Below are 21,773 nucleotides of genomic sequence, written 5' to 3' on the forward strand. Positions count from 1 at the left end.
ATTCCATTTATGGTCCCTTTCTTCCTGCTGAGATTTCTGACATGCAACCTTCTGTATCTCGCTTCTGGGTTCAATTATTCATTGCCAATATCATGGGAGAACTTTAGGAAAATACCCCCTCTTGTCTGGATGCTTTGGAAATCATCTTATTTAAATCTTCTTCTTCTCCTGGGAAGGCTATGGAATTAATGTAGTACAAATATCTGTGTGTTTCCTTCTAGAAAACACACCATCTCCCACAAGGGGAAAAAAAACAAACCACATATGAAGATTTCAAATTCCTTGGCAAAAGCCTCTCTCTGTTTAGAAATCATGTATTCTTATTTTTAAACTAGGTATATTAAAAAATAGGAAAAAATTTAGATGTTACTGCTGGCCTTTTTTTTTTTTTTTTTTTGCTATTGGCCTAAAACATTGTATTTAGTAGTAACTTCAGCCCTGAGAAAAGCAATGTAAGGACCAAGAATATCTCATTTGAAATGGCCTCCTGCTCATGCTATCATGGTGTCTTTTCCATAGATAGTGTCCCCTTTCCCAACAAATCAGGGGCTGTAGGCCATTTGGCTGAAGAAATACATCTTCGGGAAGATGATATCTGGGTATTTCTTGGCTCCCAGTTTTGTGGGGTAGTTGCCTCAGTAAATTGAAATAACTTTCCAATTTGATAGCTCACAATTTCAGTTTTAATTCACATGATTAATTTCCAAATCAAAGGCATACAGAGTTGTAGTAATTTGTATGATTGTGTTAACAGTAATGGAGTAATTAGAGGTTGATGAAAATTTTTTAGACTAAAGTCATAAATCTAATTGTGTTCCAGTAGATGACTGTTAGGGAGATTGCCATCTTCCTCAGAAGATGTTGAAGAGCTCAGATTGCCTGTGTTGATTCCTTGTGTGCATCATTTACTGGCTATGTGCCTTGGGCAAGTTTAACTTCTCTGGACCTCTGTTTCTTTATCTGTAAAATGAAGATTATAATAGTTGTGACCTCATAGGGTTTTTTCTTACCAACTAAATGAGCTTACTATATGTAAAGCACTTAGGATAATACCTGTGAAAGTTAGTCAGTCGTGTCTGACTCTTTGTGACCCCGTGGGCTGTAGCCTGCCAGGCTCCTCTGTCCATGGGATTCTCTGGTAAGAATACTGGAGTGGGTTGCCATTGCCTTCTCCAGGGGATCTTCCTGATCCAGGTATCGAACCCGGGTCTCCTGCATTGCAGGCAGATTCCCTACCATTTGAGCCACCAGGGAAGCCAGAGGATAATACTTGGCCTGTAGTAATTGTTCAACACCTGATTACCATTATTATCTTCTACTATGTAGAAGAGCCTGAAACAATGTAGTGTTTTTGACCTGACCACCATCATTCTATTTGTTAGGTTACACACTCTTACACTGTGCTGCAGCCTGGGGTCGACTGGAAACTTTGAAAGCACTGGTGGAACTGGATGTTGATATAGAAGCTCTGAACTTCCGGGAGGAGAGAGCTCGAGATGTTGCTGCTCGGTATTCCCAGACTGAGTGTGTTGAGTTCCTGGATTGGGCAGGTAAGGAAACTTACAAGGTAGTAGTAGCAAACTGACTCACTGCTGGGTTTCCCTCCTGTAAGTAAGTACAGAGTTACAGGCTGTGTCGTTAACAAAGCAAAGAAGTGATTAACATTTTCACCTTCTGTTAGGATTTTTATTTGTAGACATAACCATAGTCACCGTTGGTGATAATATATCAAATCTGCCTTTTTTTTTTGCTATTGGCCTAAAACATTGTATTTAGTAGAAACTATATTCAAAGCTGGTTGATTTACCACCTTCTAACAATTTCTCCCATAATCTTCTATAAGAATGTATCTATAATATACATACATGGTTCAAGACCATTTTCTGAGAGACCTCGGCAGAGTGGACCATTCCTTAAAAGAATGGCATACTTGAGGAATTTGTTTGATTCCCCAGGTAGAAACAATTGTAATAATTTAAAATGGTTTGCTAGGCAAAATGAATCCATGGTGTTGGAAGTCTGAATAGCAGGTTTCATTACGGCATGAGGAAGGGTACTTCTGGGGCGTAATACTCTTTTTTCTTAATTTAGTGACTGTTAACCTGGTATGCTCATTTGTGAAAATTCATTGAGCTGTACCCTTGTAAATTTTGTGCTTTTCTGTATGTGTTTTGTGCTTTAATCAAAGGTCAAAAAACTATGTGCTATTTTGAGTTTTACTGTTTTTCTTACAATATTTCCTTAACCTGTAGAATAGAGCTTAGATATTTCAGGGAGAGATACCTGTGTAATTATGTATGTGACAAACATTGGTTATAAAACTAGTACCAAGGACATTCATGGCATTCATTTTGTGTAGTTCTCTGCATTTGTGTTTCTAGGATTACAAGCATAGCATTGTTGTGGTACATAGATTGTTCCTGCTCTCTGGAGATTTGTTATATGTGGGGTGATAAACTATAGACACAACCTACAGTTAAATAACAATATCAGAAAGACTATAATTAAGAGTTAAAATCGGCAGAGCAGGTGGGTCATGCTATGGGGTGGTCAGAGAACATGAAGTCAGAGTATGTTGGAGTTGAGATGGGCCTTGAAGAAATGGTGGGATTTGTATACACAGACTAAGGAGAAAGGGTGTGAGCAAAACCTTATGACTGAAAGTGACATGTTGGGGAAACAGTGATGAGATTGCCTTACTGGAAGAGCAAGTCAATATAATTTACACAAGCAGGCTACAGCACGGGCAAGTTTATAAAAGAGAAGTAAGTACATGGGCTCTTGAATCAAATTGCTTGAGTTGAAATCCTGGTGTCTCTACTTGAAACCTATGTGACCTTGGGCAAGATGCTTAAATTCTTTATACTTCAGTCTTAATTTCCAGAAAAGGAGGCCCACAGTAGTCCTTATCTCTTGGGGGAGTTGTGAGAATGAGATGAGATGCTATAAACCATATCTTAGCACAGTGCCTGTTGGGTGATCACACTTGAAGTATGACGCTGCTATTGTTCCAGTCAGATCATACCTCCAAATGTCAGGCTAGGGTGTTTACATTTCATTTTTGTAGCCATTGGGAGCCACTGGAAGATTTTATATAGAAGAGGAAAAGGATTAAAGTGATACTTAGAAAGATTCATATGGCAGCCTTAAGGAGTTGTTAATCAGTAAAATAAAAAGGGAACTGGGAGGATTAATAGAAGTAAGGAAATAGAGGGAAGGTAGCATTTTGGGGAAGAAAAAGATGAGTTATACTTTGTAGATTATTTGGTATATAATTGTCCACTTACACTAAATATTTTCGAGGGCCCGTATTTTTGTCAGTTACCTTCAGTTTTATGATCAGATGCATAAGCAAAAAGAAAATAGCAAAAAATTTAATTGATCTCCTCATGAATAATTAGTTGTAGGTGAAATTCACATTCATGCATGTTAAGTCGCTTCACTTGTCTCCAACTCTTTGCCACCCTGTGGACTGTAACTGCCAGGCTCCTCTGTCACTGCGATTCTCCAGGCAAGGATACTGGAGTGGGTTGCCATGACTTCCTCCAGGGGATCTTCCTGACCCAGGGATTGAACCCATGTCTCTTATGTCTTCTGAATTGGCAGGTGGGTTCTTTATCACTAGCACCACCTGGGAAGCCCAGAATTCACATTATATAATTTTTATTTATTTATTTATTTAAAAATTAATTTATTTTATTTGGAGGCTAATTACTTTACAATAGTGTAGTGGTTTTTGCCATACATTGACATGAATCAGCCATGGGTGTACATGTGTTCCCCATCCTGAACTGCCCTCCCATCTCCTTCCCCATCCCATCCCTCAGGGTCATCCCAGTGCTCCGGCCCTGAGCACCCTGTCTCATGCATCAAACCTGGACTGGAGATCTACCAAAATTCACATTACATAATTTAAAATCCAATTTTGAAGAATGACCCATGGTACTTAAAAAAATACAATCCAGGAACAACCTTTGCTGTAACTTTTCTGAAAGTTTTGGGCTTATGAGCGTAGAGTTTCATTGGTTTTTGTCAGTGAATGGAAGTCCACGGGCCCGATATGCAGTGAGACCAAACAATACCAAAACATGAGTCTGGAGCAGAGAAAGGTTTATTGCAGGGCCATGTAAGTAGATGGGTGGCTCATGCCTTAAAAAACCCAGGAGCTCCCTGAAAGCTCTCAGCAAAGCCCTTTTATAGGAAAGGTGAAGGAGGGGGCGTGGTTAGTTGTTGTAGACTTCTTGGTGTCAGATCCTTAGTTCTTGAGGTCAGGTCATGGCTAGGTAAAACTCTACCAGAGCAAATGTTATTCTCTATTCTACAAGAAAGGGCAAGGTCCCAATCCTCAACTTTTGCCCTCCAAGGTCCAGGCCCTGGCTAAAAGGAGGGGCCAGTAACCCTACCTGGGAGCATTCATTCAGCACCCAGTCTGGGTCCTCCTGCCAGTGCTCAGGTCCAGCTGAGGAGTCAGATCTCAGCGGGTGGCACCCTCAGGGCCAGGTCCCCAGATCCCACCCAGCTGTCATCACTTTGGGAGCCAGGTGCCTAGGACCAACTGGCCCTCAGTCTGCCCAAATGGGGGCCAGGTCCCATGGACTACAACCTGTGGAGACCACCACCCTTAGGTTAGAGAAATAGGGATAGGTCAGCAGCTGCTTCAGGGCCTGAGCCTGTCCAGTGGGTGCCATGGGGAAGCTCTGGAGCTCTGTAGGACACAGCCCTCAGCCTGTACCTGGACCCCCCAGCTCACCAGCTGATCCTGAGGTTGGAGGGCCTGGAGGGCCCCAAGGAGAAGGCTGCAGTCTGCCTCACATAGCACACTCTGCCCTGAGGACCACTGTGTGCCCTCCCCGCCCCATTTCAGTTTCCTTCTCCCTAATGTCCATCTGTTTAGTTTGGGTCCTTATAGTCTTAGAGGAATTAGACCTACCATTTCCTAGTAATGAAGATAAAAGACTATAATGCTATAAACTAGTGTTCTGTTTCCAGATCAGTGATGGAATTGTAAGGATTCATGGTAATGTAGCTGTGGAGTGTCAAAAATGCTAACTACTCAACATAAAGTTAAACATTTGTTTAATTAAGACTTAACAAGAATATAAACCACTTCCATTTCTTGCTCTAATGATCAGAGTAGGAGTCACCTGGAGAAGTTTACAGGATTGAGGACTCCCTACCCCAGAGACTCCTCCATGCTACTGAAAATTTGACTATTAGAGATCAATTTCTTTGGGTTTTCAAGGTTTATAGACTTTTTAATTGTTCAAGTGTCCTATATTAAAAGAAATACATATATACACACACACACACACACACACATATATATATATATAAAATTAGTTGACCAGAACTCTGAAGGTATGGAACAAATATTCATGGAAATGTGGGAGTAATGTTGTGTTAAGGAAGAGTGAAATAAGGAGCAGATTCTGGAAAGTGGAACCAAAGGTAAACTTTTAATAATCCACAATAACGCAAGGCAGAACTTATTCCTTTCTGTTATTTGTTAAGACTATAGCATTATCTCAGAGAAGGCAATGGCACCCCACTCCAGTACTCTTGCCTGGAAAATCCCATGGACGGAGGAGCCTGGTAGGCTATAGTCCATGGGGTCGCTAACAGTCAGACACGACTGAGCGACTTCACTTTCACTTTTCCCTTTCATGCACTGGAGAAGGAAATGGCAACCCACTCCAGTATTCTTGCCTGGAGAATTCCGGGGATGGCGGAGCCTGGTGGGCTGCCGTCTATGGGGTTGCACAGAGTCGGACCCGACTGAAGCGACTTAGCAACAGCATAGCATTATCTGTTACTTACAAAGGATTTTTTTAAGTTTTTTTTTCTTTTCATTGATGGGAGGTATATTATAAATCTGTCATGTTTTTCTGGGATTCTTTTATGTGTTGTTAAGAAAATCTGTCCGTCTCAGTCTCTCAGTTTTTTTTTTTTTTAAATATAGAAACCATACTTTAAGAAATTGAGGTGACTGATCAACAAAAGTGAAATATTTTAAAAACTGATGCGTCTTATCAACAGAAGTTTGAAATTTAAAAAAAGTGTTGATACTTAACTCATTTATTATACTGAAAAGGGGACTTAAAAATTTATACTTAAAAATACTTAAAAATTAATCTGTTCCTTATTATTTCTGTACTATTTTAACAATTTGAGATGGGAAATTAAACATCTCCACGTGGCCATAAAATTTGCTCAGGAAACTAAGAGAAATCACAAAAATTGCTTAAATCAGAGATTTATTGAAACACTAAATCAAGATTCTATTCTACAGTTTGCTTAATGATTAGCAATCTAACATATTAAAAAGAACAAAACACTTAAATGTGAAGTGGTGGTTGTATATGGTCTTTCCTGTAGTACTTTTTAGTAAGCATGGATGCTGTTTTAGCTGAATAGAAATAACTTTTCAGTACAGACTTCATTGGAAAGTTTCAGTAAAGAATTTAGCCAAAAAATTACAAAGCATCTCAAAGAAACACGTTTGTCCTTCCATGATTTCCCTCAATAGATTTCTTGTGTAGTCTCCATAGTTGACTGAGTTATATTTGTGCATGGATGTGTCTAGTATACTCTGCCTCCTTCTCCTCTTTCAGTCTTCTTTCTTTTTAGTTTTCGGTGCTTGGCTTTCTTAGCTTGAGGGTGATGGGACATCTGATTCAGGTACTTGGTCATCATTGATGTTGTGGCCACCAGTCTGCAGAGTATTTGGTCAATGTCATAGACAGACTGGGTTTCTAGATCATTACCAGATGTATCCAAGGAGACTTGTTTCTTTAGCTAAAAGAAGAAAAACAAATGATATTACAGAATTTTTTCCTTACTGTAGTTCAAATTAAATTTGTTTTCTGGGTATGTATGCTTAAGCTCCAAATATCACACTTTACTTATTTATACAAAGAAAAAGTTGTTATAGAAGAGAGGTCAAAATGCAGAAGAAATGCTCTTTTTTATATGCCCTTGTGTAAAGTTGTAGTGATCACGATCACCATTCAGCAAACATTTAGTAAGTACTTTCTATGGTTATTAGAGCATTCTGCTGGGAGAAATTATCTGAATATTAGTATATCATTTTCCTTTACTAAATCACCTTAAGATGTAATGTGATAAAATCATAGATATTTTATAAATATATTGTTGTTGTGAAGGTCAATGAGCTTTTAAGATTGCCTCAAAATATAGTAACACTGGCAAAGTGGGGAATTAGTTTGAGTGTTATTTTCCAGAAAGTTATCCTAAAATTAGAAATTAGTTTACAATATGTTAAAAAATATATACACCAACTTTAGCATACTTAGCTTTCTTAGATAGATCGGAAAGGGATCTAACAAGATCTCTGGTTCTAGATCCTTCATTTTATTGATCAGACAGCAGAGAAAGATACAATGATTTACCTAAGAGCCCAGACAGATAACTGCATTTCCTAAACATTCTACTCATTGTAGCTCATTACTTTCTTGATGTGTTTTGTAACTTTAAACTATCTAAAATAATAGGTTATTTTAAAGACCTTCTAATTCAGTACACCTTTGCTGAACACCTGATATGTGCAAGAAAGTGTGATAGATGCTGGGGTGAATGGTGGGAGTGGGGGAGGTTATGAAGAAGAAGACATGGTTCTCTCTCCAGAGAAGATGATAATCTTATCTTTTAAACGGTTTGATATTCTATAACTATTACTGTTAGCATCACCTTTTTTTTGTGTTTCTTCCACTTCATCCACAGGTAGTGTGCAGACAACACAGACAGGATTAAAAAGAGAGCTTGTACTAAAATATAAATAAGATTTAAACAACCGTGAAATATATCCACATTAGCAAAATTGCAGCAGAGTTTGTCCAGAGGGTAAGGTAGACAGTGAGACGGAGCTGTCTTAACTTTCAAATAATGCATTTCTTCTGGAAAAATCTCCCATCCAACCTTTGTCCAGGTAGTACCATCACAAATGCAGAAGCTCTCCCTGAAGAAGCAGATAAACAACAGAGTAAAAATCAGTGATAGTCCTTGAGTAGACATCTTTCTTTCTCAAATGGAAAAAAAATTACAGCCAAAAATTTTTTTAGAGACAGAGCACAAATGCCCTGGTACTCCAGTCAAGGCACTTAAGATAAGTAGGCAGCAAAATATACACTGATGATCATTGTAACATCATCAGTCATGGTGACTCAGGGATAAATTCAGTGATGTCATAAAGAACCACACTGGGACTAAGAGATGTTGGCTAACCAATCACCTTGGGTTTCTTAGGGATACTTTTTTCTTGCTTTTTTTTTATTGCCAGAATGGTTTGAGCCTCTTCAGTTTTCTGAAAAAAATGAAGACTTTGCTAATATTTTGATAGCCAATAAATTTAAATCGTAATTATATTAATAGAATTTCATGGAAACAACTTACCTGTATCCTGTTCAACCCTTATGAAGTATAGTACTTTAACATCTACTTAAAAGCGCGTGTGTGTGTTGGGGGGGGCACTCAGTTGTGTCCAACTCCTTGCGATCCTATGGACTGTAGCCTGCCAGGCTCCTCTCTCCATAGAATTTTCCAGGCAAGAATACTGGAGTGGATTGCCATTTCCTACTCCAGGGGATCTTCCCAACCCAGGGATCAAACCTGTGGCTCTAGAGTCTCCTTCACCACTCATTGGCAGGCAGATTCTTCACCACTATGCCAAGTAGCTACAGTCGTATATCATGGTAATATCATTATCATGGTAATATCATACAACCTAGCATCTACTTCTGTTTTTTCTAATATTCGGGGATGTCCTTCTCTTCAGTTAGTCAAGGAAATACTGAGTGACTCCCCCTTTTGACATACCTTTTTGGTGGCAATGTGGTAACTACCAGGTAGTGGGTGAGGGGTGGGGAATTTGGCATGATTGTATGAAAAAGAGATGGTGGATTAGCGTGGTATATGATAAGGTGAGACAGACTCTACTTTTAAGGAATTTACAGACTAGCAGTAGAAGCAGAAAACAGGAAAATAAAAAATTACAGGACATATTATACTCAGGGCTAAATCAAATTATAATCATGCAATGGATGACAGAGCACTGAGTTCTACCAGGGGGGATTAGGAGTTTCACAGGAGTGCATTTTGAGTAAGCTTTGAAGAATGAGTAGAATTTTGGTGGATGGCAGAGAGGGCATTTTAGGTTGAGGAAACATAATAAGCAAAGAAATTCTGTGTAAATCATACAGTTTAGTTCAGTTCAGTCACTCAGTGGGACTCAATCATGTCCCACTCTTTGTAACCCCATGGACTGCAGCATGCCAGACTTCCCTGTCCATCACCAACTCCCAGAGCTTACTCAAACTCACGTCCATCAAGTCAGTGATGCCATCCAGCCATCTCATTCTCTGTTGTCCCCTTCTCTTCCTGCCTTCAATCTTTCCGAGCATCAGGGTCTTTTCTAATGAGTCAGTTTTTTGCTGACCCTCTAATGAGTCAGTTTTTCATCTCACCCTCTCCTCCCCTCTGCCCCATGTCCATAATGCTGTTCCCTATGTCTGCTTCTCCATTGCTGCCCTGCAAATAAATTCATTAGTACAATCTTTCTAGATTCCATATATATATATGTGTGTTAGTATATAGTATTTATCTTTCTCTTTCTGACTCACTTCACTCTGTATAATAGACTCTAGGTTCATTCACCTTATTAGAATTGACTCAAATACATTCCTTTTTATGGCTGAGTAACATTCCATTTACAAATATTTATTGAGCACCTCCTATGTGCTAAATACTGTTCTAGGAGCTGAGGATACTTACACAACTAGGCATATGTTTATGGAGTTTACTTTCTAGTAGGGAGATACAGAAAATAAAATGATCTATTTATTTGTGAAGTGCTATGGAGAAAAATAGAGTGGTGAGGGGGTTATGAAGTTGCCAGCAAGTGAATGAGTGAGTGCGTGCTGCCTTACAGAGGGCCATCAGGAGAGGTCTCTCTGGTAAGGTGATGTTTGAAGACAGACTTGAAGAATTAAAGGAGTGAGCCCTATTGATATCAGCAGGCAGAGGGAACAGGAAGTAAATGATTGATAGGGTCTCTGGATGAATGTAGGAGGGGACGAAGCTGGAAAGATTATTTGTGGCTAGATAGGTCTTGGAGGGCCCTGCATTTTATTCAGTAGCCAATAGGGAGTTACTTACAAAGTTTGGAGGAGAGGAGTGACCTAATAATAAACTTACTGAGTACTTTCTTGTGTGCAAGGCACTGTATCAAGAAATTTGCATGCATTATACTATGTTTTAATTCTTAGAACAACCCTATGTGGGTGGTATTATAATACTTCCACTTTATAGATGGAGAAACTGAGGTTAGAGTGGTTAAGATACTGTTATGGTCTGAATGTTTGTGTTCCCCCCCAAATGCATATGTTGAATTTCCAATGCCTGATGTGATGGTGTTAGGACATGGGGCCTTTGGGAGATGCTTAGGACATGAAGGTGGGGCCTTCATAAATAGGATTAGTGGTCTTATAAAAATGCATCCCCAGAGAGTTCCCTGGCCCCTTCTACCATGTGAAGGCACCATGAGAAGGTCCTGGCAGTGAAGGAAGAGGGCTCTCACTAGACTGCAACCATGTTGCAGCTTGATCTTGGACTTGCCAGCCTCCAGAACTATGAAAAACAAGTTTCTGTTATTTATAAACTCCCCAGTTTGTGGTATATTGCTGCCTGAATGCGCAGAAGAATTGATACTTTTGAACTGTGGTGTTGGAAAAGACTCTTGAGAGTCTCTTGGACTGCAAGGAGATCCAACCAGTCCATCCTAAAGGAGGTCAGTCCTGGGTGTTCATTGGAAGGACTGATGTTGAAGTTGAAACTCCAATACTTTGGCCACCTGATGTAAAGAGCTGACTCATTGGAAAAGACCCTGATGCTGGGAAGGATTGAGGGCAGGAGAAGAAGGGGACAACAGAGGATGAGATGGTTGGATGGCATCACCAACTCAATGGACATGGGTTTGGGTGGACTCCAGGAGTTAGTGATGGACAGAGAGGCCTGGCGTGCTGCGGTTTATGGGGTGTCAAAGAGTTGGACACGACTGAGCGACTGAACTGAACTGAATGCTCTGATAGGTCTGGTGGCATTAGAAGATGCTTGCAGTAAGCGCCTTTCTCTACGAGGCCACCCAAAATAAATATATGCACTCAGTAAAATCAGCATGCTTATTATACAAATACAGTTTTATGACAAGTCCCTTAGTTGCCTCTTCAAACTAATTCCTCTGCTAAACTTCCTCCTGTACTGAAATTCTGGAACCACCACTGGCTCCAGGTCACCAACTAGTGGAGCCAAAACCTAAACCTTAGATTCCAGTTTAGAGGATTGATTCTGCTTGCAACATGAATGATAGGTTTGAAGCTGTAATTGACAAGACTATTCAGCTGCAAAAACTTACCATCTTTCATGAAAAAGGAAGGATGACTCAGGCTGGAGCTGCAGGCCAAGAGGATGGAGCCTTACACCACAGATGTTTACTCCAAGGCTATGATACCTCATAGAATTTGCCCTGTGGGATTTCAGAATTGCTTGAGACTGAGGTGACTCCTTTTTTTCTTCTAATTTCTCACATTTTGAATGACAGTGTCTATAACTGTTGCTTTGTGCCTGTCCCACCAGTGTATTTTGGGATAGAAAACTTGTTTTCTAGTATCACAGGTCTACGGATAGAGAGGAATTTTACCCCAGGATGGATGGATCATACCAATGTCTCACACATACCTTGTTTGGATCGGGAGATGAGACTTTTGAGCTGATGATATTTTAGATGAACATTTGAAGATGAGTTGATGTTGTAATGGATTGAAACTTGGATGCTGGCATAGGGTAAATGTATTTGCATGTGGGATAGATGTTGAGTTTGGGGAGGTCAGAGGGCAGGCTGTGGTAGGCTGAAAAATGTCTACCAAAGATATCTAGGTTCTAACCCCCGGAACCTGAGCATATTATCTCATATGGGATCTTGTGGGTCCTTAAACTAAGGATCTTTAGATGGAAAGAGCATCGTGGATTATCCAGCTGGGACCTAAATGTAGTCACAAATGTCTTTATCACAAGTGAGAGGCAGGAGATTTGACACAGAAGAGGAGGTGATTTGATGATGGAACCAGACACTGGAGTGGTGTATTTTGATTTAAGAAGAAGCCACCAGCCAAGGAGTATAGGCTGCAGCTAGAGGTGGAAAACAGCAAGAAATAGGTTCTCCTTTCAGAACCCATAGAAAGAATCTTCCCCACCAACACCTTGATTTTCGCTCAGCTAAACTGATTCCAGACTTGTGGCCTCTAGAATTTACTACAGGATAAACTTGCATTGTTTTAAGCCACCAGATTTGTGGCAATTTGTTACAGCAGTCACAGGACATGATCAATTGTTAAATTAATTTGAAGTATTATTAATACTTTGCTAATCCTGTTTTGTTGTTCAGTCGCTCAGTCCTGTCCAACTCTACATGGGCTGGAGCCATGTAGAAGCCCCAGGTGGCTCAGCTGTAAAGACCCCTCCTGCCATTGCAGGAGATGCGGGTTTGATCCCTGATCTGGGAAGATCCCCTGCAGAAGGAAACAGTAACCCACTCCAGTATTCTTGGCTGGGAACTCCTATGGACAGAAGAGCATGGCGGGCTATAGTCCATGAGGTTGAAAAGAGTCAGACACAACTGAGCGATTAAACAACAACAACAAATCTACTGTTTATTATATTCAATCTGTCTGTCTCTATATTTCTTTCAGTGTTGTGATTTTGTTTAAACAAGTCTTGCAAATTTTGTGATGGGTGCTTATAGAGAATGGAATTATTTTAAACACTTTTTTGATAGGGAAGCTATTTTTAATTTATTTTGAAGGGTAAAACAAATGACATTTACTTATTTGGCTACACTGAGTCTTAGCTGCAGCATGCAGATGTGCAAACTCTTAGTTATGGCATGTGGGATCTGGTTTTCTGACCAGGGATGGAACCTGGGCTCCTGGCATCAGGAGCGCAGGGTCCTAGCCACTGGACCACCAGGGAAGTCCCAATAATTTTTCTATTGGAAATACTAGCTCCTTTTTCCAGATTAGCTCAGCTGGTAAAGAATCCACCTGCAGTGTGGGAGACCTGGGTTCGGTCCCTGGGTTGGGAAGATCTCCTGGAGAACGGAAAGGCTACCCACTCCAGTACTCTGGCCTGGAGAATTCCATGGACTGTATAGTCCATGGGTTGCAGAGAGTTGGACACGACTGAGCGACTTTCACTTTCACTTTCCAGAGTAGATATTTTGATAGACTGTAGTTTCTTTGGTATCACATTTTGTATTTATTTGCTCTTTAAACATTTTAGCGCAATTGAAGTTTTACTGGAGTAGGAAATGGCAACCCATTCCAGTATTCTTGCCTGGAAAATTCCATGGACAGAGGAGTCTGATAGCAATAGTCCATGGGGTTGCAAAGAGTCAGACACGACGGAGTGACTGAGCACACACATGCACACACACATACACGAATATAGTGAGTGCCCCAAATCACTGTGTTAGTTAAGTGTTATCTTTCTTGAATTTCCCCAAGGAAAACTGTAGCATATCTCCTATACAGTCTTTATAAAGCTCTGGATTTATAAAATTACATTATAAACTGTTGAGCGAATTTTTTTGGTCTTTGCCTTATTATTAAGCGTTTTTACTGTCCTGTTCTTTCAGAAGCAAGGCTGGCGCTGAAAAAATATATTGCAAAGGTCTCTGCAACTGTTACAGATGCAGAAAAGGGACCAGGGAAGCTTTATAAGGAAGACAAGGTACAGCATTATGCTTATATTTTGTCCTGAAGTCTTTTGAGATTTTTGCCCCTTGTGTCTAACTCCTACACTAAAGCACTAGAGGTAGGTGGTAGTCCTCACTGCTCTGTTCTCCTTCCCTTCCTTCCTTTTTTTTCCCTTTCTTGTTAAACTGCTGACAGAAGCAGCATTAATAATACTGGCAGTGTTCTTCTGTTGATTAGTGGGGTCCACTGATACTCATTTCATTAGTTTGCTTCAAAACTTATATATACATTATCTGTTTTGGTCTATATGTTTACACATATACTTATATACACTGCATGTTTTTTCATGTATCAAAATTTACATAATAGAAAAATACACAAGTGTAAAGATAGCTAATTGTAAAGCCAGCTTGCCACATTTGCCATATACTAAGTACTACATGTGAACTAGTTAATTTCTTTTGATGTACACTAAAAAAAAGGTATGCTAAAGGTATTAGAAATGTGTTTGGATTTTAAATTATTTCTTGCGTTTCTGGGCAAGACGTTGTGTGAATTTTCTGTGACTTTTAATTCTGATGAAAAAGAATTAGCTATTGCTAAAAGTGTAAGACATCAGCAAGTCTGAGAACATGATAAGACACACATTTCACTTGTTTGTAAAACATTTTACAAAATCTCTTATGAAACAACGTATAGATAGAATTCTATTAGAAGAGCTATTGTATCTATTAGATTTGCAAAACAATCTTTCTGGCACAAACAGTGCTTTGTCAAACTAGTTACTATAAAAGCCTTTTTAATTTCAGCTTTTAAATATTTGATTATTTGAGCTAGAAAATATTATGTACCTATAAGAATGGTTAGAATAAAAGCAAAACATCTAAAGCAGACTTAATGATTTTCTTTTTACCCTGTTGAGTCTTATTACCCTGTGATTCTAATAGCAATTTTGTGTTAATCTCAGTATACTTTTCCTTCACTTATATAAATATATGTATGCATACATGTAGTTTTATTAATATAGGAGATTTTGCTTTTATAAAAATAGGATCATACTATACAAATTATTCTTTAATTTTCTCTTTTCATTTAAAGAATATATTATGGACATCTTTACAAATCCACTTCATTCTTTATACTTCTGCATATAATGTTGCTTATTTAATAATACGGACAGGACATGTAATCAATTTATTCATGTCTCCTTATTATTACAAATCATAGAATAATGAACGTCTTAAATCAGATACCAGCAATTTGCTGCTCATGTGCAAAGAGATGATTTTGAAGTGCAAATTGAGAGGTTTTCAGTGAGGTTTTGCTCATTTTGCATTTCTTGCACTTCCTTCTCCTGTAAATCACCTGAGAAGGAATAATATTGGCATTGTCTGTTGAGTTGCATGAAGTGCACACCATCCACCTACTTTTTCCAACTTTTGCAAACACTTTTATCACAGTTCAGTTCAGTCGTGTCCAGCTCTTTGCAACCCCATGGACTGCAGCACGCCAGGCTTCCCTGTCCATCACCAACTCCTGGAGTTTACTCAAACTCATGTCCATTGAGTCGGTGATGCCATCCAACCATCTCATCCTCTGTTGTCCCCTTTTCCTCCTGCCTTCAATCTTTCCCAGCATCAGGGTCTTTTCAAATGAGTCAGTTCTTCGAATCAGGTGGCCAAAGTATTGGAGCTTCAGCTTCAGCATCAGTCCTTCCGATGAACACTCAGGACTGATCTCGTTTAGGATGGACTGGTTTGATCTCCTTGCAGTCCAAGGGACTCTCAAGAGTCTTTTCCAACTCCACAGTTCAAAAACATCAATTCTTGCCCGCTCAAGCTTTCTTTATGGTCCAACTCTCACATCCATACATGACTACTGGAAAAACCATAGCTTTGACCAGGCAGACCTTTGTTGGCAAAGTAATGTGTCTGCTTTTTAATATGCTGTCTAGGTTGGTCACAGCTTTTCTTCCAAGGAGCAAGTGTCTTTTAATTCTTGGCTGCAGTCACCATCTGCAGTGATTTTGGAGCACCCCCAAATAAAGTCTCTCACTGTTTCCATTGTTTCCCCATCTATTTGCCATGCAGAGCTCACTGAAAATGAAGAAATAGGGAGAGGATGTGGACTGGCCCAAGGCATCATGACTCTAGATTAATGAGTTTCATTATACATACATTTCACTAGTGTTAGTATCTGCACTGTCAGATACAGTACCCCATAGCCTCATGTGACTATAAATCAGAATTAATTAAAAATTAAAAATTCAACTCCTCGGTCACACCAGCCACTTTTCTAATGCTCACTGGCTATATGCATCTAATGGTGACTGTATTAGACCATGCAGATATTTCTGTGACCATTTTCATCATCACAGAAAGTTCTGTTGCACAGTGCTGGTTTAGAGATACTATAGAGTTTCATTTTTAAATAAACAAGTGGAAAGTAAATTCCTTGTTTCTGTCTCTAGAATATCCTCCTCAGTGCATGCCGTGTAAAAAATGAGTGGTTAGAAACCCATTTGGAAGCTTCCATTAACGAGCTCTTTGAGCAGAAACAGCAATTGGAAGATATTGTGACTCCTATCTTCACGAAAATGGCTACACCACGTAAGTTTTAGATAAAAATGATTTGAAAGTTGGATAAAAATTGGATTCAGTGTTGTTAGCTCTGAGATAATCATATTTCAACAATCTTCATGAAGTAACCATTAACCTTATTATAAGCTGTAATCCATAACTCAGTTTCATTCAGTTCCAATATTAATAATAGCTAAAAATAATGACTGAGTTATTTCTATAGAGAATGTCTAGTACTAATCTTATTACCATCATTAATCATTTAATTTTATGTAATTTGCTATGGTTTTGACTAATGATTTTCAACGAGAGAGCATGTCATTCAAGGAGACAGAGATGCAGAATTTGAAAAAAAATTTTTTTTTGGTGATGAAAGTGTATAGTTTGAAAAGCCTGTTGTGAGAATACTGTACTGTCATTGGAGAAGGTTCACTGTCAGAATCTTGGTGGCACGTGTACCTAAGATTTTAAAGCTATCAGCTTTATTGAGATAGAATTCTCATACCATAAAATTCACCATATAAAAATGTCCAATTCAGTGGTTTTCAGGATATTTTCAGTTATATAATCATCACCACTGTCTAATTTTACTGCATAATTTCTTCATTTTACTACCCCCAAAGAAGCACCATACCCGTTAGTAGTCACTACCCATTCCTTGGTTCCACAAGTCCCTGGCAACCACTAATCTACTTTTTATCTCTATGGATTGTTCTGTTCTGAACATTTCATAGAATCATACAGTCTGTCACCTTTTGTGTCTGGCTTCTTTCACTTTGCATAATGTTTTTAAGGTTCATCATGTTGTAATATATGTCAGTATACCTTTTTATTGCTAACTCATAGTTCATTGTGTGGATTCAAATTTATCTATTCATTAATTAATAGACATTTGAGTTTCTGTTCATTTGACTATTATAAATAATGCTGCTGTGAACTTTTGTGTACAGATTTTTATGTAGCTGCATGTTTCCATTTCTGTGGGTCTGTATTTAGAGGAGTATTGCTGGGTCACATGGTACCTTTATTTCTGACCTTTGGAGGAATTACCAAACTGTTTCCAAATTTCTGTTTTCATAAGCAATATATATAAGGATTCCAATTTTCTCCACATTGTTATCAACATTTGTTATTACCTTAAAAAATATTTTTTAGCTCTTCTAGTGGGTATGAAGTATCTTAATGTAGTTCCCATTTGCATTTCCTTAATTACTGATGATGTTAAACATTCTTTCGTGTGCTTACTGGCCATTTGCATATTTTCTTTGGAGAAATGTCTTTTTGAGTCTTTTGCCTATTTTTAAGTTGAGTTGTCTCCTTGTTTTTTAATTGAACTATATACTTGATTTATAATATATTAGTTTTAGGTATACAACATAGTAATTCAATATTTTAATAGAATTTAAAGTTACTGCAAAATAATGACTATACTTCCCTGTGTTGTTCAGTATATCCCTGTTACTTGTTTATTTTATGTGTAGTAGTTTATATCTCTTACTATTCTACCTCTATTTTACTCCTCCTGTCTTTCCCCTCCTACTGGTAACCACTAGGTTGTTCTGTATATCTGTGAGTCTATTAGTTTTATTACATTCATTGTTTTTTGCAAAAAATTTTTAGATTCCACATGTAAGTAATTGTATATAGTATTTGACAAGACTTTCTGAGATATAGTCTATCAGAGATATTGACCTGTAATTTTCATTTTTTTAAAGTTATTTTTGGCTGGTTTTGCTATCAGGATAATGATGGCCTCATAGAATGAATTTGGGAGTATTCCCTCATCTTCAATTTTTGGAATAGTTTGAGAAGTATAGGAATTAACTCTTCTTTGTATGTTGGATAAAATTCTTCAGAAGTCATTCAGTCCTGTCTTTTGCTTTCTAGAAGTTTTGGAAATTACAAATTCAATTTCATGACTGCTGATTGATCTGTTCAAATTGTTTCTTTTTGATTTAGTGTTTGAAAATTTATGTTTCTAGAAATTTGACCATTTCTTCTAGGCTGTTGAGTTTGTTGGCACATATAACTGTTCATAATATTCTCTTATGACTTTTTTATATCTCTATGATATCAGTTGTTATTTCTCCTCTTTCATTTCCTATTTTGTTTATCTGGGTTCTCTTTTTTTCTTGATGAGTCTGGCTAAAGGTTTATCAATTTTATTTATTTAAAAAAACTACTGATTTCATTGATCTTTTCTACAGTTTTTTGGTCTCTATTGTATTTATTTCCTCTCTGATTTTTCTTCCTTCCTTCTGCTGACTTTGGGCTTTATTTGTTTTTCTTTTTCTAATTCCTTTATATGGAATTAAAGGAAGGTTAGGTAAATTAGGTTGTTTATTTGAGATATTTTTTGTTTCTTGACGTATTCCTGTATTGCTGTAAACTTTCCTCTTAGAACTTCCTTTTCTACGTCCTGTAGATTTTGGAAAGTTGTGTTTACATTTTCATTTGTTTTGAGGTATTCTCTGTTTTTCTCTGACTTACTCATTGACTCATTGGTTTTTTTAGCAGCATGTTGTTTAGTTTCCACATATTTGTATTTTTCTTCTTATTGTTGAATTGTAAAAGTTCTTTGTATATCTTGGGTATAAGGCTCTTATCAAATATATAACTTGCAAATATTTTCTCCCATCATGTGATTTATCTTTTCATTTCCTTAATTGTGTTCTTTGAAGCACAAAAAGCTTTAAGTTTGATGAAATCTAATATATGTATCTTTCCTTTTGTTGATTGTGCTTTCAGTGTCATATCGGAGAAACATTGCCTTGTCTAAGGTCTCCACGGTTTACTTTTATGGTTTTTTTGTAAGACTTTTACAGTTTTTTGACCCTTATGTCTAAACATGTGTATGATTCATTTTAAGTTATTATTTGTTTATGGTGTCAGGTAGGAATCCAACTTCATTCTTTGAATGTGACTACCCAATACCTAAGATATTTATGTTTATCAAAAGGAATTGTGGTTTTTCAAAAGGTAAGGCACTGAATGTATCCTCAGTAGTATGACAGACTGCCCCTTGCCATCTGTATCTAATATTGAATGAGCATACCCACTGCACTCTCTTAGGTCCCTGAAGGGAAATGGATACCTTTACATTGTTCTTGTCTTTCAGGAGTCCATCACCCAGTTTGTGAGTAAACATGTATACTTGAAAGGATAAGCTAAATGCTGTGTAATTTAGGGGTGCCTAAACATAAAGAGAAAGCATCATGAAGAAAGAGGAATTTCCTGGAAGGATAGGTAGCCAGGGTGGAGTATATAGGGAATTATGAAATGAAAGCACAATATGATGATGAAAAATTGAAATATGGAAATAGGGAAGTGGTCAGTATCCTTCTGGCTGATTGTAGTTGAGTCTGAATTAAGGAAGAGTAGAAAGTAAGGTTGAAAGTTAGCTTGTGATCATTTCATTAAAAGTACTGAATTATAAGCTTAGACATTTGGGCTTTACTTTCAGGCCCATGGGTTGCCATTAAAGGCTTTGTTTGGAGTAGGAAAATGAGGGATTAAGTAGTGGAAAATAATCTGCCTTTCCTTGTAAAATGGATTGGAGAGAGAAGAGACCAGAAGGAGTGAGACCAGTGTAGTCCAGAAAGGAGATGATCAGGATGCTTATACACTCAATTCCTACCTTTCCCTGAGCTATCGCTATTGTTAGTCTGGCCCAGCAATCCTCTCTCTTTCCCTTGTCACCTCTGGGAAAGAATTGCAGAGGCTTCAGTCAAGATGGTGGTATAGAAGGACATGGAGCTCACCTTTTCCCACAGATATGTAAGAAATACATCTACATGTGGAACAATTATCACAGAATAACTATTGAACACTGGCAGAAAATCTCAGATACCTAGAAGTGCAGGGAAGATCTCCATGTAACTGGGTAGGATAAAAGAAAAAGAGGACCCAACTAAAATAAATAAATTTATTAAAAAAAAAGAAAAAGAGGGAAGGAAGCAGGACAGGATCTGTGCCCCTGGGAGAGAGCTGCAAAAGAGGAAATGTTCCCATACCCCAGGAAGTCGTCACACTGGTGGTGAGATCACCTAGGCCAGAAAGGGAGCTTCAGAGGCTTGGAGGAGAACACAACAGTCAGTTTGTAGCAGGCAGAACAGAGAGAAACCAGCACAGAGGGCCTTTACCACCTTGCTGCAGTCCCCAGCCAGAGACATGCACCTGCTGGTGTGTGCATGGGCTGTGTGCTGAATCTCATGTTTCAGAGGACAGACTTGGGGAAAGAACTGGGGTTAGCCTTGTGAAGACAACCTGAAGGGGCTAGAGAGTAGTATGGACCAAAACCAGGGGTGTACATGGAAGAAGGCCAGCCTGCCATAGAAGTGAAATGCCATTGTTGAGAGGTGCACAAAAGGAAGGACGGGGCCCATCATAGCAGCCTCACTTTTGACAATCTCATGGCTGGCTTGTGCCTTCCTTGAAACCCCATTGTTAATGCAGGAGTGAAGGGGGTGGTGGGGTCTGCCATAGGTGCCTCTTCCTCGGAGCTGCCTGTGTGAACTCTAGGGGTATGCAAGAATGCCCACACTCAGAGGCAGAGTTCAAAGTAGAGCCCTCCCCCTCAATGGCTATATGATCCACAACACTGTTGCTTGCTTTGTAACTCTGCCTCTGGGACATGCAAGTGGATAGTGGGTGCTCCTGTGGCTGGGATAGGTCTGGCCTTAGCAGCTGTGGGCTTTGTGTGTGCATGCACATGAAGGTGGGGCTGGGGTCTGGGCTGCTTCCATATCTCCCAGTTGTGCAACTACTGTGGTCCCGGTGCCTGAGTTCAGTGGATTGGCGCCTGTGTATCTGTATTAGTGGCTTTGTGAACATAGTATGTGAGGGACACAGGGCTGATTGTCTGTATTCCCACAGTGGAGGTGGGGCCCAGGGTAGTGTGCACAATAGTGTACTTTGTGAGCCCCCACAATGAGTGACAGGCGATACCACAGAATATGCTCCCTGGTGAACAGCTCCAATGGAAGAATGCTCAGTGGCTCCTCTTGCAGTGGGAGCACTCCAATCCTGCCTACCTCACAGTGAAGCTTAGAAATGGGTCTGGGGACTTATTTTCTAACAACTATGGAGCAGATCCTGACTCTAACAGTGCTATGACAACCACAGAGCAAAGAAGAGGCCCCATTCAGCATCCAGCGCAGGCTATGGTCACCACATCATCAGTCATACCTTCTGTCAACAGGATAATAGCCAGCACACACTGAGGAAAGATGCTGCAGGCATCCATACTGAAAAACAGCCCTTGTACGAAAAATATTAAACAGACACAAGCTACATAGGGACACTTCTACATAAAAATAGCCCTTCAAGACCACAGTAGATAATTGTTTCTCCTAAACTCATAGAGTAAGAGAAATATAAGTAAAATGAAGAATCAGAGGAACCACTCCCACTTTTAATCTTTGATTGAAAG

At 39.0% G+C, this 21,773-nt stretch overlaps 2 protein-coding genes across 7 annotated transcripts in view; one reads left to right on the forward strand and one right to left on the reverse strand.

Annotated features, from left to right (window-relative positions):
• ANKRD45 (ankyrin repeat domain 45) overlaps nucleotides 1-21,773 on the forward strand; it is a 43,371-nt gene that overhangs the window by 13,834 nt on the left and 7,764 nt on the right. For all 6 annotated transcript variants that reach the window (XM_081493796.1, XM_081493799.1, XM_081493798.1 and 3 more), the window contains exons 3-5: nucleotides 1,383-1,550; nucleotides 13,703-13,797; nucleotides 16,234-16,372. In XM_081493796.1, coding sequence (XP_081349922.1) covers nucleotides 1,383-1,550; nucleotides 13,703-13,797; nucleotides 16,234-16,372 — 402 coding nt within the window. The remainder of the gene's footprint in view (nucleotides 1-1,382; nucleotides 1,551-13,702; nucleotides 13,798-16,233; nucleotides 16,373-21,773) is intronic.
• On the reverse strand, nucleotides 6,238-8,157 carry TEX50 (testis expressed 50). Its single transcript, XM_081493806.1, has 2 exons — nucleotides 7,708-8,157; nucleotides 6,238-6,795 (listed from the first exon to the last, which is right to left on the reverse strand). The coding sequence occupies exons 1-2, from the start codon at nucleotides 8,029-8,031 to the stop codon at nucleotides 6,580-6,582; spliced, it is 540 nt and encodes a 179-aa protein (XP_081349932.1). The 5' UTR covers nucleotides 8,032-8,157; the 3' UTR covers nucleotides 6,238-6,579.

This window comes from Giraffa tippelskirchi, chromosome 5 (assembly GCF_054371585.1).
Source record: "Giraffa tippelskirchi isolate mGirTip1 chromosome 5, T2T-mGirTip1v1.2.pri, whole genome shotgun sequence".
In the NCBI taxonomy this organism is placed as follows: Eukaryota; Metazoa; Chordata; class Mammalia; order Artiodactyla; family Giraffidae; genus Giraffa; species Giraffa tippelskirchi.